Here is a 19,100-nt window from a genome sequence, read left to right as displayed (position 1 = left end):
AGCTTCAAAAAATCACCTGGGGATCTTTTAAAATACACAGATTCCCAGTCCTCACCCTATATATCCTAAATAGAATTTTCACAAATGCATATTTTTTTTTAGAAACTCTCCAACTGATTTTATGCAGGCTGCCTGATCCATCTGCCTTGTTTTTGAGTTGAGGAAATTGAGATCACTTTAACAAAATTACATTGCATAGGATATATTTAATTAAAAATGATCGAGTTCTCTTTCTATATGACTCATTTCATTTTGATCAACAGAAAACTCAAGGATTAACAGAAACTACTTCAAGAATACTTTGTCAATACAGTCAGTGGTGCAACTCTCCTTATATCATGGCAAGGTGGTTTAGAGAAACGTTTCCCTTTGATAAAATTTTAAGGTCACCAATATTTGATATTGGGAGATTTTCAAAGAAGTAAAATAAATCTTTTAAGGAGAAAAGAGTAATTTACTAAAAGAGGTTTTGGAAACTTACAGATGATGTCCTATCCACTTCACACCGGCTGCTCAGAATAAAACAGGCCTCGGCATCATCCATCCTAAATGCAGACAGAAAAACAAAATAATCACATACTGACATATCTGTGTATTATATGAAAAACAGAATTCCAGTGCTTAGCCCGAGGCGTACAGAGCACATGTAAACTATGAACACCCTTAAGTTTAAATGAAAGTTGGATTTCTAGCTGTCTTGGCTGTGTGTGACTGTGAACAAAACAACTTGTTAAGATGGCCACAAAACCCAATAGTTTATAATGACAGAAAAAAAAGCCGATTTTTATTTTCTCTTTTATCCTCATGCATTTTTTTCAGATATACACTTTATGTAAATTGAGGGGCCTGCATTAGCCTTCAGTTTCGATGGATTACATTTTGGCTGCAATGCCTCAATAAAGCTAAGAGAGAAGAAACGAAGCTGCTGAGGATTCATAAGCCAAACTCTACTGGACATGTATATTCCCCGGAGATGAACTGTGACTTGTTCCAAACCTTTCCTTCATGCTAAAGTTCTATAGTTCTTCCAGTTAGTGATAAACAGCAAGTATGACGCTTCAAGCGCCTGATAAGTAATGTTCTATAAACAACAACAAAAGCACCCTGTCTATTCTCCAAATGAAGCAATATTTATGTTTCTGGCTCATTATGATAAAAGGAAAGTTTTCCCCAAAATACTTTTGGTGGAGAGAAAAGATAAAAATCCATGGAACGAGACCAAAGCAAGCAGTTCTGGGAAAACGCGACGTGGTCATGGTTCTAAAGACAACAGGGGCAAAATGTATAACATTTTCTAACCTTCCCCTTCCACTGAGCAATTTGGAGCTCATACAACTGACCATTGGGACTGGTTTGGTGAGTCCTGTTCCTTGCTTCTTGCACGGAGAATCGTGCTGTATTCGTCAACATGAAACCCCAAATCTTTATACGACGTCGGGATAAGAAATGAACATAAAAATGGGTTCTCTTTCCCGCCTCCTTCTATCTTAACCCAGCCTTCTGAGAATTACCAGCCTCTCACCCTTTTTAAAATTCTAATGGAGGAATATTTCTTGCAAACATGATTGATTTTGCTCAGAAAAAAATTAATACTGTTAAAACTAAATACTCCTAGGTTCTAAGATACTAATAGCTAATCCTAAGAGCTTAGATTAATTTATTATGTAGACAAAAGTCTCCATTATTCTCACTGAACACAATATGAGCATTACTCCTTATTACTACGTGAGACACTTAACTCATTACAATAAATTAAGCATATTGACCATCTATGCCGATGACTATAAAGACCCAAATTATATTACTGTCCAATCAACTATTTCTTTAAAGTTCCCAACTAACATAGACAGCAGATTGTTGACAAACACTTGATGCTGTGTTTCATGCGTGGAACTGAGAGAATCTGATTATCAGACTGTCATATGCACAGAACCAACATACATGAAGCATTTAATCCACCACAAAGACTCCAATATTCTCAAAGAAGCTTAATTCTCCAATTATGTACCATTCATTATATCCTAATAGTTTCCACTGACCTTTTTGTTTCAGACGTTATTAAATCATTGGGAAAAAACACCTCAATTAAATTGACCTATTATGTATAAATTAAAAGCAATGCCAGAGTTGCTGTTATGAGACATCGGGTCGTCTTCTGCAGGAGAAAGCAGCAGGAAAGAGCTTGGGCATTTTCCTCTGCTCTTTTCCATCGCTCACACATGCCCTGCCCCTTGCACACACACGCACACAAACACCCAGAGAACACGCATAAAGCAACTCAGAGCACACACAAATACACACAGAACATGCACCAACACACACACTAACACGTATACTCAAAAAAAAAAAAAAAAACCCAAAAAAGAAAAACCACTATGTTATGAAATGCAGTGAAGAGAGTTGTGATCACACCAAAGTATGTAGGACGACTCCAGGGTAAACATTAGGACATGTTTAAAACTTGAAAAGCAAGAGAGGAGTTCTCTTGTGGCACAGGGGATTCAGGATCTGGCATTGTCACTGCAGGGGCTTGGGTCACTGCTGTGGCGTGGGTTCAATCCCTGGCCCGGGGAACTTTCACATGGAGCAAAGCCACCTTTGCTAAGGATCTCTTCTGACTTCTGAAACCAGGGATGCTGCTGTGCCGACATCCTGATGCTCCCGTGTCCACAGTCTAACCCACCAAGCCCTCACTCTGCTCCTGTGGAATGACCCCATGACCCTTGACAAACATTAAATACTACATCACCTTCAAGCCAAGTGGGCTGATAGCTGCACAACAAGAAGAGGGCAACAGAGGCCCTGTCACCTTTCTGATTCCTCCAGCCCCTGGGGACTCTTTCATCTCAGACTCCAGGTAACACAAGCATATAGCACATGTATACATAATGCAAATTCCCTAATATGTAAACCTGGACTGGAACTGCTCTGGCATCTCACATAATGTTTAGTCCAAGGGTTTATATATGGAATAACAACAGTATCCAGGGATTCAGAGGTAACTCCCCGTGATACCAGACTGCTCAGCTCATCACCCAGCAGCCTGGAGTAGTGACGCCACATCACCGTGCTGTGTGGACACGGTCTGCTGCTGCTACACACGCCGCCCCGAGAAAGAGGCGCAAACACACCGACTTTACACACCCAACTTTCCAATCTGACCAGCAGTGGGACTGAAGGGAAAACCTGTATTCAAAAACACATCTTGCAACACTGAAAATGACTACAGTCTGGAGGAGAGAAAAGCTGTGACAAACTGCAAGGTGAAAAAGAGACAGAAGTACTTACTTTGCTCTCAACAGGTCCTGATCTTTCAGGGCTGAACCCTGAAGGTAGATGACTCTCTGGGACCACATGGGAATCTGCAGGACCCTTCGAACTTGCACATCCATTTCAGTGGGACACAAAATCACCACATAATAATCCTATGCAAAACGAAAGCAGGCAATGGGATAGAAACAATAATTCTGTCTTGTAGGCAAATATAGAATACCTAAGAAAAGTTTGAAAGAGGGAAAAATGGAAATGAACTCTTGCTAATAAATAAAAGTTTGCATTTAAAAGCTGGGCATGTGGAGCATAACATGATACTGTATTCAACATAACAGGCATACGCAAATCTCATAAATTAATACCTTCGTCTCGACCTTTTTCAACATTTTTGGTCCCATGAAGGGAAGGGAATCGGTGCTTACACTCCACACACATTTCCAGTCTATCAGGTTTCCAATTATGACTCAGGACTGATTCGAAAATACAAACTGTACACCAGGCAGAAGTCCTAAGGGTCGATCCGCACTTCAAATTGCGTACTTTTCGATTAAAGACGGATGTGATTTATACCATTTGGTAGCACCACTATGAACTGAAAATTTTCTGATGAATATCCGGATGGGAAAGGATTCACAAAAATACTGATAAGACTGACAAAGTAAATTAAAAAATTGAGATGAAAATATTTCAAAATAATTGTCCTTTGACGAAAACACAAAGGTGCTCTTAGCAATGAAATGGTTTAAAACAATTGATCCATATGAATTCATATTCTCTGGTAAACATTTTATCACTCTAAAATATATCTAATAGGAATTTTTGGAGTTTTGAAAACATTCCAAATTGATATTAGACAAAATAACTTACTTAGGGATCAAAATTTGGGGGGGATCAAATTTTCCCCAAAATAGATTTTCTTTGTGGGTTATAATAAGCATCTGAAATTATTTAGTATGAAAAATAAAAAACCAGCAAATAAATATATAGTTCCTCCAAAAAAAAATGCCAAATAATTTATACAAAAATGAAAGAATATGTTAAATAAGTATTACTTATAGACTTTTCAAATATAAAAAAAAAATAGTATTTTAAAAGTTCTCTAAAGTATTCACCAAAAAAAAAAAAAACCTCTTTTCAAATAAAGGGGGAGTTAATCAGAGGTACTCTGTACCATACTGACTGACCTCAGGATTATCCAACATCTTGGCACCAATTCATTGGGGAAATGCAAGAAATTCCAGTAGCTCTTGCTGTCTGGGTTGCACTAAGCACAGTAAATAGAAAAGGAGATTTTGCCTAAAATCTACACTGAGGACTTTGTCTCCAGAGACAGAAGAGATTTTTCTGATCTCAATTTAGCCTAGTGACCATCCAAATTTTGGTCACTTATTGCTACGATAAAGAAGATACAGTTAGATTCTAGGAAATAAAAGGAAAAACGGAACTTTAAGCTTCCACATTTCCATCAGCAACACTTGATAAAACTCTGAAATATTCAAGTAGGCAGATGACATTGAAATGACTTTTTCATTGCTTCATTATATTTTATGTTAAATTTCACTGTTTCATAAAAATATCATTTACCCAAGGGAGGAAAAAAGCAATCATTTTAATTCAAAGAAAACCTTTCTTTGTAGCAGTAACATAATTCCATCTGTCTATATCAGTATAGATACAGAAGGAAACTTAAAATACTGTGTATTCCTCCAGCGTTTTTTCCATGTTCTTAGCTATATTTGTAGCTCTTCATTTTCTCATTCTAAAATTGAGTATATTTATAAAAATCTTCCAGGAGACAGTCTGTACCATCATTAATTGACTTGTGACAGTGTTAGCAGGTATGATCCGTTTAAAGGTACCTGGAGTCTTGGGTGAGCATAGAATTCATTTAAAAAGTCCATGAGTAAATCAATCTTCAGCGAGCTGACACACAGAACAACGTGCTTTTCGGTTTGAGCTCTGTGTCGGCTATAGTTTCCACCTGACTTCTGTCTCTCCATCCACAAATAGGCCAGCTGTTCAAACTGTAATGTATTTTCCACATGTGAATGAAAAGCACTGGACGTGAAAATAAAAATCCATGCAACACATCCCTAGCGACCAGGTTTACACCACTTCTTAGATGGAACTCTTGGAGTTCCTTGTTCCCTTCTACAAGAGACTCTTCAAAGGACGGCTACAGAGCTTGCTAATGTCTCCCAGGGCCTCAGGATCTCTAAGAAAATATATTAATATGACTCTCCTATTAAATCATAACAGGGCACCTAGAGGTTTTTGCGTCTCTACTTTACTTCCAGTAGGGCAGGCAGCCATATATATTAGGCACTGAGTCAAAGAGAGACGTCTCACTTTTTTTCTCCCTCATTCTTCTGTTGACTTAAGTCTGCATCTCGTGCAAGGAGACATACCCTTACCACACAGGTAAGGCCACATTCCAGTTATTTAGTAGCTGGTATCTAAAGGAAGTAGAGGCTACCGGGAATGACATGAGTCATTGGACAGGAGTGGAAAGATCTTTTTTTTTTTAGAGCTGCATCTGTGGCATATAGAAGTTCCTAGACTAGAGGTCGATTTGAAGCTGCAGCTGCCAGTCTCCACCACAGCCACAGCAACTTGGTATCCAAGCAGCCTCCGCAACCTACCCTACAGCTCACAGCAACGTCAGATCCTTAACCCACTGAGCGAGGACAGGGATCAAACCCACATCCTCTTGGATACCAGTCAGGTTCATAACTGTGGGTCAGCAGGAATTCCAGAAATATTATTTTATACCTAGCTGAAGTTTATTTGGATATGCTGTGACCAACCATTGCAGAATGGAATAAACAAGTTTGATGTATATTGGTCATATCCTATTTCTGACCTGCCCACCTATGGATGTCTGTAGGAAAAAGCCTAATATTGCCTATATATGTTCTTTGTTTGTTTGTTTTGTTTTTTAGGGCCACACCCATGGCATATGGAAGTTCCCAGGCTAGGAGTCAAATTGGAGATAGAGCTGCTGGCCTATGCCACAGCCACAGCAACATGGGATCTGAACCACGTCTGCAACCTACACCACAGCTCACGGCAATGCCGGATCCCCGATCCACTTATAGTGAGGCCAGGGATCAAACCTCCATCCTCATGGATACTAGTCAGATTCACTTCCACTGTGCCACAACAGGAACTCCCACCCTACATATTCTTTAGTCTCATTTTATATCTCTGTCTCTTTACTATCTCCTTATCCATTCTCCAAAATGCTGCACAATAGCTATGTATCATTTTCAGGTGTTTATTTGACCAACATATGCAAGCAATTTTTATTCATTACAACATCAGGCTTTTAGATTTATTTTCAAGAATCAAGAGAAATCAACCCTTCACAAGTTTATTTCCTTGAGATATCATTCTAGGATTTAAAACTACACACTCCTACAATCCTATCATTAACATACTTAAACACTCTCTATTTAAAAAAAAGCATCTTAAAAAACTGAAATGACTGGTGAGCTATCAATTGTGACTAGAGGGGAAAAAAAAACCTCAGTGTTTCTAATATCATGCAAAAAGACATTTCTGAGACAATTTTTATGAATTAACTAGATGGAATAATAGCATGTGTTAACATATTACTGTTAGGTTAATATGCCACTTTGCAATTTTTATTAAATGGGGAAGATATGATTTTCTAAGTTTGGCAGGTTTCCGTAACATCAAACATGGTCGTGTTTACCTGGATGGGGAGAACCACGAGAGCAACACAGATCATGGCAACGACAAAAAGCTTGGAGGACCAGGTCTCTGGAGTAACGTCCCCAAAGCCCACAGTAGAAAATGTCACAATGCAGAAATAAAGGGAGTCAAAGAGATTCAGCTTCTTTCCTATTCGTTCCAGATGCTGGATTCCACAAATGCTAGAGAAACAAATGTGCATTACAATTAAAACTTTCAAGTTAGCACATTACTTCTCATCATGACTCTTTTGAAAGCCAAAGGACACTTCATAAAGCCACTTATAGTGGGGATCTTATACTGAAGAATACTTTTCTTCCAGAAAATATAATTTTGAAGTTTTTTCCCCTGTATCAAGCAGACATAAGCTTATTTTGATGAGTAGCCAAAAATAACCAAAATATCACAAAGTGCATTTGAATAGCATATAAAATGAGTAGGCTGAATTTCATAGGCTACTTGCACACACATTGTGAATGCATGTCAAGGAAACGGAGACTAGAAGTTTTTAGATCTATTCCCAGCCAAATTAGCAACAGTCCATAGTCGTCTTCTTTTACAATGTTTCTTAAATTTCTGTTGTACATCAAACTGATCAAATCACAGTTCCCTGTGCTGTACAGTAAGAGCCCACTGCGCATCCATTGCAAACGTTACAGTTTCATCCACCAACCCCAACTCCCTGTCCCTCCCACACGCTGCCCCCTGCCCCCGGCAACACAGATCTGCTCTCCGCGTCCCTGATTGGCTGCCGTGTAGATATTCATGTATATGTTCTACGCATAGTCCTCCCTCAGCATCTGCAGGGTATTGTTGCAGAACCCTTGCAGATACCAAAAGCCACAGATGCTCAAGTTCCTTCTATTAAACTGCATGGTATTTCATATAACCTATGCACCTCCTCTCTAGATTACTTATACTACCCAATATAATGTAAATGCTATGTAAATAGTTGTAAATAAAATGCAAATGATACATAAATAGTTGCTGGTATGCAGTGAATTCAAATTTTGTCCTTTGGAATGTTCTGGAAATCTTTTTCTCAAATACTTTCAATCTGTGATTGGTTAAATCCACAAACATGGAACCTGTGGCTGTGGAGGCTGACAGCATACAGGAAAGGCCTGAGGAGTTAACCATTGCAAACTGACCCTCAAAAGGAGTCCTTCAATAGATAATCTAAGAGAAATAGCACTGCCACTAGCAAAAAAAAAAAAAAAAAAAAAAAAAAAGCTGCGAAGTGAGGCTATGAAAGCTACACACAATGTTGGAGGGAGATGAGAGTTGCAATATAAAAAAATCAGCAATAAAAAGGAACCTAGGAATTCCCTGGTCCTGCAGTCACTGCTATGGTTCAGGTCATTGATGTGGTGCAGGTTTGATTCCTGGCCTGGGAAATTCTGCCTGCCAGAAATTAAAAAACAAATACATTTTAAAAATCTTAAAAAAAATAAAAACAAAACCTAGTACTGATGCATGTTAAAATATGAATAAGCCCCAAAAAGATGTTGAGTGAAAGAAGCCAGATTTAAGACTACATATTGTATGATTCTGTTTATATAAAATGTCCAGAAAAGAGACAGAAAGCAAATTGATGGCTGCTTGGGACCAATGGTGGCAGTGGGGCGATAGAAGCTTTCTAAAACTCAACTGTGGTGATGACTGCAGAACCCCATAAATCATTACAGCGACTGAATTTTACTTTTAACATGAGTCAATTTTATGGTGTGTAAATTATACCTCTCTAAGGCTGTCAAAAAAAATCACTCTTCTGGATACAAAGATCCTTCCACTTCCAAGCAGAACAAGCAGATATAACTTGATTCTGATGACCAAGTAGAAGCTATTTAAGGCTTATGCTCCAGAAATTCCTTTCCAGCCTTTTAAGATATCTGTGTACTTGTTTAAGTTATATATTGTAAATATTCAATTATCTTAAATCTTTTTTTAAGGCAGAGTATAAGCCACCAGATAGTTAGATAGATAAACCAAGGGACAGAGAGCTATCACAGACTATATGTCATCATTTTGCTTTTGAGACAGAAACTTTTCTCTTTTTTTTCTCCTTTTCTTTTTCTGTTTTCTCAGCTCCAGCCCAGGACAGTTCAGCAAAATTGCCTGTGTTCTATGTTCAGGAATTGTGGATGAGCTGCCAGGTCATAGGACTTGACTCATGTCAGCTTATTTGCTCGGCTACTCTTTTGCAAGGTAAGAGGCAGGCTAATTCTAGGACATGAAAAGGAAGCCTTCAAAGAAACAAAGAGAACAACTGCTTGATAACCACAGACTTTTCTGTGGAAGACATTTTTATTTTATTTAAAATAATTTATATTTGAGAATGCAAACAAATTTGCCTTTTATACTTCAGTAGAAAACAGAATGAGAAAAAAAAAGATCATTTATATATTTTCGAGAATGCAATGCTATTTCAGGGCTTACTAAATTTTGCATAACTCTTCCTTAAAAGTCCACTTCTGTTTATAGAGAAAATATACATTTCCTAAATCAGACATATGTTATCTTGACTGAACTACCGGAAAAGCCTCCTGCTTTGTTTCCTGGTCATCAGCTTGTCCTTTTAGTGCAACCCACTCATAAGGGCCATGTTCAGATTCTTTAATCACAGCTTGGATATATCAGTCTTGGATTCAAAACAGCAATTGGATTCTCACCACTGAACAACACTTTCTTCAATTCGTGGTGTGATGGATTATTTTCAAGAAAAATTCGTGGTGTGACAGATCACTATAATGGCCGTCAGTAAACCAAGTCTCCTTATGTCCATCCTCCTTTGCAACACAATACTGCTGTACTCCCCACAAAGGTGTGCAGTCTCTTTCTCCATGGCCATGACTTTGAGCTGGCCTACTGCCTTGTTCTACCAACAACATATGGTGGAAGGGATGGTGTGTGAGTTGCAGATCCTAGGCCTCAGGAGACCCTGAAGTTCTTGTTCTCACTTTTTTGGAAGTCTGAGACCACTGTGCTGTGCAGCAGCCCCACACAGCCTAGTGGAGTGCGAGGGGCCGTGCAAAAGAAAACCAGGATGTCCCAGCTGCCAGCCAGCACCAAGAGCTGGACAGGAGAATGCCACCACCTTGGACTCTCCTATCACGTGACAGACGCCAAAAGAGCAATCACAGGTGAGAGTAACAGAAAACCTGCCCCCGTCACCAATCACACAGTTGTGAGAAACCACAAAGTTTTGGGTTGGAAATGGCTTGTTATTCAGCCAGAGACATGGGGTGCATATAGGATTAATTAGAATCCAGCATCTGGATCTGATCTGCTTTTTTCTTCAACTTTTCTCTTACTTACCTCCCTCTACTACTTACTTTTTGGATTTTATACTCAGAATATATGACCTCTGCCCCAATGCCTACTTTTTGCCCCATCTATTCCTTTCAAGTGAAAGTCCACTTTCCCCAGTAACTACAAGAATTCCCATGTTTTGAAATGCTGGCTCAAAAATGACTTCCCTCAGGAAGTCTTCCTTGAACCCCAAGCAATCGTGATTCTGATGAATTCTAGAGTATGTATGAGCGGGTGTCTTAGCTACACTTTTGCAAAAATATCTCTGGTTAGTGTTAAACATTTATCACCCTCCTCAGCCATTATCAACCCTGATGACAGTATTTGTACTTGATAATTTTATTTCATACGACACTTAGAACAAACTGAATAGCAGTTACCCAGTAACTAACTGCGAAATGAACAGAAGGACACCTAATTAAACCCTGCTCAAATAATTCATACAAACTCCAGAAAACAGTTCATGCATATGTTGCAGTTTTTTTATTACTGCATAACAAACTCTCCCAAACTTAGTGGCTTAAAACAGTACCAACTTAGCATCTCACATGATTCTGTGATTGGGTGGGAGGCGCCTCTGGGTTTTGTAGGCTCACACCTACAGCTGTGTCCAGGTAGAAGGCCAGCTGGAATGGAAGGTCCACAACGGCCTCATCCCTGCACTCTACAGACAAGGTCCATATTTGCCTGAGATGCCTCGATTTGCTCCATGGGACCTCCCAACCTTCAAACAACCCGAGCAGCCTCCTATTGTGTCTCAGGGCTGCCAGGCCCCTTAAAAAACAGCTATTATCTACCCCAGCTCTCTTTGCCAAAGACATCACAAGATTACCTTGGATTGAAAGAATGTCCTTGGAGTTCCCGTCATGGCGCAGCGGTTAACGAATCCAACTAGGAACCATGAAGTTGCGGGTTCGATCCCTGCCCCTGCTCAGTGGGTTAAGGATCCAGCGTTGCTGTAAGCTGTGGTGTAGGTTGCAGACACGGCTCAGATCCCATGTTGCTGTGGCTCTGGCGTAGGCTGGCGGCTACAGCTCCGATTAGACCCCTAGCCTGGGAACCTCCATATGCCATGGGAGTGGCCCAAAAAAATAGCAAAAAGACAAAAAAAAAAAAAAAAAAAAAAAAAGAAAGAATGTCCAAACAGATGCCATCTCCTCATGAGAGGAGCTGCAAAATAGTGTGGCCCTGTTTTTCGGTCTACCAAACGGTTTAAATGATAATGCCCATCCGAGCCTACTGAAATCTTAATGATTTTACTGAATATGTCTTATTACAAGTCAAGGTATTTAATTTCCTTAGTATAGTAATTTATAGTAATTTTCTTACAGTCCCTTTGTAAAATACCATTTATTTCACCTGGGAAAACCATGTGAGCCTTTAACATATTTTTAATTTTATGTATTAAAATTATTAAAGGGCAATTTTATTTATTAATATTACCCTTACACTGAAAGGACTTCCTATACCTTAATGCTATCTAAATTGATATGAAAACGAAGACCCCTAAAAATGATAAGCAAATGAAACAGCTGTTGAATGTTTGGAATTACTATTCAAAAACCAAATCAACTTTTTTTTTCTGGACACACCCACAGCATGTGGAAGTTCCTGGGCCAGGGACTGAATCCAGCCACAGTGGTAACAATGCTGGATCCTTAACATGCTGAGCCACTAGGGAACTCCAAAATCAACTTGTTTTATGGACGAATAAAGATGAACACACTGAATTATTTTCAGAGTCTTCCTCTTACTTTGAATAGGCCTGTCAGCTGGTTTCTCCTAAGGTCTCATTAAATGGGGCACTTCTTATGTTCACGAGTGACAACACCGATTTTAAAAATATTGATGTGAACATATTATCCCCAAGTCAATAAATATTTTTGTAATAAACAAATGACACGTGTTCCTTCTTCCCAGGAGAATATGAGGCAGAGCATATGTAAATATCCAGCCCAAGAACACAATCATCCTTTCAAACTATAGAAAAATCGTGTTTCCTCTCTGTTCAGAACTCTCAGTGCTCTTTTTTCATGTTCAGACTAAAACCCCAAACACCTGCCTCTTCTCCGGCCTCATCTTCCAAGACCGTCCCCAAGTCTCTATCGCCAGTTGCACCAGCCTCACTGCAGCCAAGCGTCACCCACTCCTCTCAACACCTTCCTTGTCTTTCCAGCAGATCTCGGAGTGAACACGTCCGAATGGAATTCTCAACTTCCTCTCTCAGCGTGCCCTTCCCAAACTCTTCATCACCAAATAGTGCCAAACAGGGCTTTCTCACTGATTCAGCCAAAATCGTGGACTCATCCTGGACTTCTCTCTTTCGCTATCTTTTTTTTTTTTTTTTTTTTTTTTTTTTTTTTTTTTTACAACCCATGTCCAATTTCTTAGCAAACGCCAGTGCTTCTAACTTCTAAACGTAACCACTGTGTGTGTGTACATCCTACTGCGCAGCCCAAGGAACCGTGTCCAATCTCGTGGGATAGAACATGACGGAGGATGATACGAGAAAAAGAACACACACACACACACACACACACACACACACACACATGACTGGACATGGCTGGATCACTCTGCCGTACAGCAGAAATTGGCACAGCATTGTAAATCAACCATAATTTTAAAAAACTTAGAAAAAAACAACCAGAGTCCACAAAGACTACTCCTCACACCTACTGCTACCACCACAAGGGTCCATGCCAACATCTTTTTTTCCCTGCACTGCAGTCAACACTCCATGCTTTTCCAGCAGTTTACTGCCAACACATCAGCCAGAGTTGCCCTATGACAACACGGGCCGGGCCACGCTGTTCCTCTGTGGAAACCCCTGCGAGGGCTCCCTATTTCACTCAGGCCAGAAGCTAATGTTCTTTCATGGGTCTCTAGCACAAGCCTCCCCCTGCCCCGCCTTTGCCTTCTGGGCTCACTTCCTCTTTGCTCCCCGAACTCTGCTCTGCCCAGGTACCCTGGCACTCTCGCTTTCTGACCAACATGACGGATGGGATCAGGACTCAGTCTCGTGCACTGTCCTCTCTGGCTCGAACACACTGCCTCGATGTCACGGCTTTCTCCTCACGTCCTTCATGCCTTTACTTCTATCTGGACCACTATGTGTACTCGTCTTTCTTACCCTGCTTAATTAAAACAAAAGTTTTAGGCAGTTCCCGTTATGGCTCAGCAGTAACGAACCCAACTGGTATCCATAAGGATGCAGGTTCAATCCCTGGCCTCGCTCAGTGGGTTAAGGATCTGGCGTTGCCATGAGCTGTGCTATAGGTCACAGACACAGTTTGGATCCATGTTGCCGTGGCTGTGGCACAGGCCAGCAGCTGCAGCTCCAATTCAACCCCTAGCCTGGGAACTCCCACATGCCATGGGTGTGGCCCTAAAAAGACAAAAAAAAAAATTAGTTTTAGTGGTTTGTTGGATTTGGTGCCCACTGTCCATCAGCCTCTATAAAACCAGAGTCTTTCAGGACAGAGTCATGTACATTCTGTACCCCCGCTGCCCGGGCACCTATGTTAGTGCCAAGAACATACTGAGGTTCATTAAGTATTTCCTAAAGGAATGAGTGAGGGTCTGAATGTGAAATGCCAGGGTCTCCGTCACCCACATTTAAATCACCAAGCTATTTAGCCTGTTTAGATATTAATGAAATACAATTCATTAACAAAAAGAAAAAGCACACAAAAATGTTTAACTGACCACTGCCTTAATGGTGGAATCTAATAAGAAGTGGCAAGGCTAAATACTTCTTTGTCACAAGAGGCAAATGACTTTCCCACCATCTTTCCAAATAGTCAAGTACACTTATAAGTATATAAGTATATACAGTATACTTATAAACAAGTAAATCAAGGGTTATTCTCAGTAATTCACTTTTGTGACTCCAGCGTTTGCTTCAGTTAGCACTAATTAATATGATAAATTTAAAACATGTGAAAAACATGGACATGTGAGATGTATTGACTTATTGAAACACATTCCGCTTGTGCCAGCAAATTATGTAACTAAAATTTTGTATTTCTATAAAGCCAAAGTGAATATTCAAATATAAAACTTGTGTTTATTTAGTCTTGTTAACATTCTAAACTTTCTGTCACAAACATATTTTAAAACTGTTCGAATTGCTGGATTAAATTGGCTACATTTAACCATTCACTAACCAAAAGCTTTACCTGAAATTCCGTTCTTGTCCCTGTTAGCGAATCTTGTATACTTCAGTACTAAGTTCTGTCAATCAGGTTAGTTACATAACTATCATGATAACAAAAGCGTCCAGTTTATGTTTTGTGGAAAAAGTACTGTCAATATTAAAGAGATTTGCCTACAATAGCTTTATAATCTGGACTTCAAGGCCAGGATTCACTTTGACCCTAACTTTCCCTTGTATCCTCTTGTATTTATAGAAATGATCATGTTATTTGAAGGTAGAAAGAGTTGAGAAGGGAATTTTGCAGAAATTTGCACTAACTTAGCAAATTCTAAAGATGGGATATTCATACTATTTAGGCAACAAAGTCTTTCAAATCTCCCCAAAGAATTATAAAAACTAGATTTTAAAAGTGTTTTGGAAATTACATGTTGCATGTTTTCATTTTATAAAAGTAAATACGAATACTAATAACAAGGCTGAGACTGTGCTACTCTGAACACACTACCTGGCCACAGCATCAGTTCCTGACACCAGCTACAGAGCGTTCACATCACCACGTGGAGAACGTTAAAAGCGCCTGCCAGCTTGGGGCTCACCATCTTGGTGACGAGCAACCCACCCAGGAGGGTCTTACCACTTACATTACTGCTCAGTATCAACCATTCAAATAAAAAATGTTTTACATTGTTCATGTAAATTATCTTTTTAGGAGTTCCTGGCATGGCTCAGCAGTAATGAACCCAACTAGTATCCACGAGGACACAGGTTTGATCCCTGGCCTTGCTCGGTGGGTGAAGGATCTGGCATTGACGTGAGCTGTGGTGTAGGCTGCAGTCACAGCTCGGATCTGGCATTGCTGTGGCTGTGGTGCAGGCCGACAGAAACAGCTCTGATTCAGCCCCTAGCCTGGGAACTTCCTTATGCCTCAGGTGTGACCCTAAAAAGACAAAAAAAAAATAATAATAATTATCTTTTTAAACAATTCAGCTACTTTCATGAAAGAATGGAAAAAGTGTACCTTTAGGACAGGTAGACACAAGGATAGTTTATTATTATATTATTACATAATTCTTGAGGCAAAGACAGTTTTCACATTGAAATACCCTTTTTTGAATTACACATAAGCATTAATATTTCACCTATATGTTAGTTCTTCTTCCTAGAACTGTGACTGCTACAATGTGCTATATAAGGATGTGAAGCTATTCTGTGATTATAATCCATTTTAATATAGATTGTTATCTTGTTTCATTCACAGATGTCTTTGGAGCCATTATTAAAGGAAAACTGCCTCTTCTCCCTGTTCCTAATTGATGAATGTCAGTTAATTATTATTTTGTGTCTGTACTCAGAAGAGATTTTAATGATGGGCACAGATTTTCTGATAAGCCAAACCCAAGAATGTGCTCAAATATAGCACATTCATAATCAAAATATCCTATTTTGCCTTCTTGTAAAAGAGATACATCTTTTCAGTCAGTCAAAACCCAAGGCCCACTGCTTAAATTATATTCTGAATTGAAAGTAGGAGTAGATTTAATACTACAGAATTAAAAAATAAATAATCATGGCTGGTGGATATTAGTAAAAACTCTATTATCTTTAAATTTTTGAGTGATTAAATTTATATTGTCTTGTGACGGGGCAGTAATATTTAAGAAAAATGCTTTTAATTTTAAATAAGAAAAGAAAAAAATTTTTTTCCCTTTTTTGGCTGGACCCTCAGCATATGGAAGCTCCCAGGCCAGGGTGTGAATTCAAGCCACAGCTGTGACCTACACCACAGCTATGGCAACACCAAATCCTTAACTCACTGCACTGGGCTGGGGATCCAACCAGCACCGCCACAGAGACCGGCTGGATCATGAACCCACTGCACCAAAGAGAGAACTTCGAGAAAAAAAAAGTGTATAAAACCAATGGATGCTATAATATTTTACTTAAATACTCCCTAACAGGAAAAGATAGCCTAATATCATAAAAGAAAGTCATATTTATTCGAGCAAATACATTTATTGATGGTTTACTAGTGTCAGGCACTGTGCTGCAGGTTAGTGATGCAGATACATGACACTTTAGTCTACACAAAACGTTTCTAAAAACCAAAGTGAATGATTTTGACCTCAGCTTTATAACACACTACTAGCAATAACACCATAAATTAATAAAAACATTTAACTTAGAACACGATTAACACTAACTTAAACTACTTCAGCGTTTTGAACTTCCTGCTCCTCAAATGAAAAGTAAATGTAATAACGTGAACTTCTTCATTTTGGTTATTATGAGAATTAAATGAACTAATGCTCAGTGAAATGCCTGACCCTTAATAACATGCAATGAATTCAGTGGTAATTCGATTATTTGTGTTACAGCCCCAGCCTAAAAGAAAGAGAGGCACAAACATGAGTCAATGCAAAAATCAAATATCTACCCGAAAGTCTTACAAAGCTTTGGCTTTTTGCCTGACAAAAAACACACATACAATTAACAACAGAGGCAAGGACTACAAAGAAAAAGAGGGGCTATGAGAAAATAACGTTTATCTATTCTCTTTGCTATGGATTTGATAACAAAGTTATCAGTAACAGAAAGCCACCCATGGATTAAGGACTAGCTGTAATCTTGTCCAATCTTTCCCAACCCTGCAGCCCAACTGCCAGAGAAGTGAAAAAAACGGGCAAGCATGGAGGGCGCCCAAAAGAATAGGCAGGCAATTTGCAAAGTAAACCCATAATGTTTAACTATTTAGAAAGAGAGTTGTACTGATACGAGTCGACCTTTGGAGGGTTCGTTGCCATCATTTACAGAAACTGACTATGAATTCTTGGTAAGGCGGCAAGGGAAAAAAAACTCTGAGCGTTGGCTCCGGGCAAAATGTCAACATCAGGCTAGTGACTTGTTTTAAAAAGGACCACCTATCACTGAGATTACTTAAACGAAGGAATTGCTATTGTAGTTACATAAAAGACTACATATACAGGTATATATAATATGTATTTATTCATAAAGTTCATTGACTTAGGCAGCTACTAAGCATATCATTATATGACAATATATTAAGATGAAACATTAAAGTAGACAAACTTTAGGGAAAAAACCCAAGGTAATTTTCTCTTTTATATTATTTTACACACTTAATGTATACTGCTATCATTCAAACAGGTATTTAATTTTATATAACTTACAAATTTTCTACCTTGCGAAGATGAAATATATCTAATTTTTGAATTTTTTTGCATTTTGAGAAGCAGAGAATTTCTGCCAGGCATATATTTATGTTTTTTCATAACTGCAGTCAATACTCACAATATTCAGTTTAAACTGGGATTTCAGAAATCTTTCACATGGCCATTTCTGCCTTAATGAAATTTAGTTTTATATGAATACCCATTTGAGACAATGAGTATTTTAAAGACCACTGTCAAAGAATAAAAACCCTTGAGAAATTTTAAAGCACAGATTCTGGAAAGGTTTTTTTTTTTTTTTTTTTTTTTTCAATCAAGTGGACATGCATTTAAACTATGCAGATTGGAAAACAAAATGTGACCTAGTCAAATATATCCTGAAATACCTATTTCAAATTTGATTACCTCCAATATGCATTAGAAACAGAGAAATGCCCTTGAGACTTCATATCATCCAGTATTTCTACAATCAGTAAGGATAAGAGATTGACTAAATGATTAGAACCATACGAAAGAAATACAGCTCATGAGACGATATTTTGTTTGGATTTCAACCAATATTTGTAGGTTTTCAACATAACCTATAGATATCATACATAGGGATAAAGGCAATAGATAATAATGACATAAGAAAACAAACAGTGGGGAAAATTCTGCTGGTGAAGAAGAATATAAATTATCTTTGGATATATTGAAGTTATCATTTCTACAAGATATTATGTCCAATTCTTTGCAATAATGTATTTTATTAATATATACTTATAATAAGGCATACATATACTCCTCAGATAAAACTTACTTGATGTTCATCTTTGTAGTTTTAATATTTTCAATTTCAAAAATAGTAATACGCACTTGTTATTACAAGACAAATAAAGACATAAATGAGAATCGCTATCATTCCACTCCTTTCTATACTTGAGGTAATATTTAGCATATGTCCTTTCGCTTGATATTTTGTTTCGTTTTGCTCTTGTTCTTAATGTAAAAGTACTTTTGATTTGAACTTTGCAATTTATTACTACAGGATTTTTATATCTATCTTTGTAAGGTGATCTTGGTCTATAGTTTTGTATTTCAATACATGTTTCTTGAAAAGCTAAACTGGCAGCAGATGATGTTAACCAGACGCAGGAAACAAAAACATTTGGCAACTCTGGGTTAGTATATTTTTATTCAACTGAGGACTTTTCAGACCCCTTTAATGAGTTAATGTTTATTGTGAATCTCTAAGAATCATTTCTTCTTACTTTTGATAGAAGATCTTAAAGTACTGGAGTTTCATGAACTAAAATAGGAGAACATCAGCCCACAGTTTGTGCTCTGAGTATTTTTTAAAAACCTGTCTTGCTTAAACATTAAATGACTTGGTTAACTTTGTATCTTTGTCCACAACCTGAATTGCACCACTCTGGATTTGCTGTGCCTTGAAGAAATCTAATAATGAAACT

General features: G+C 38.4%; 1 protein-coding gene across 50 annotated transcripts in view; it reads right to left on the bottom strand.

The window, feature by feature from the left end:
• KCNT2 (potassium sodium-activated channel subfamily T member 2) overlaps nucleotides 1-19,100 on the bottom strand; it is a 339,459-nt gene that overhangs the window by 158,049 nt on the left and 162,310 nt on the right. For all 50 annotated transcript variants that reach the window (XR_014817188.1, XR_014817189.1, XR_014817194.1 and 47 more), the window contains 4 exons: nucleotides 6,992-7,172; nucleotides 5,133-5,297; nucleotides 3,289-3,425; nucleotides 482-545 (listed from right to left, as the gene is read on the bottom strand). Coding sequence is in view for 25 of the 50 variants with exons in the window: in XM_084978993.1 (XP_084835119.1) it covers nucleotides 482-545; nucleotides 3,289-3,425; nucleotides 5,133-5,297; nucleotides 6,992-7,172 (547 nt within the window). In the remaining 25 variants the exon portion in view is untranslated. The remainder of the gene's footprint in view (nucleotides 1-481; nucleotides 546-3,288; nucleotides 3,426-5,132; nucleotides 5,298-6,991; nucleotides 7,173-19,100) is intronic.

The sequence above is a fragment of the Sus scrofa genome, chromosome 10, assembly GCF_054392235.1.
Source record: "Sus scrofa isolate SSC_HxYL_T2T_F1_AM1 chromosome 10, Sscrofa_HxYL_maternal_Yorkshire_Landrace_v2.0, whole genome shotgun sequence".
NCBI lineage: Eukaryota > Metazoa > Chordata > Mammalia > Artiodactyla > Suidae > Sus > Sus scrofa.
This window is presented reverse-complemented; position numbering and strand designations above follow the sequence as displayed.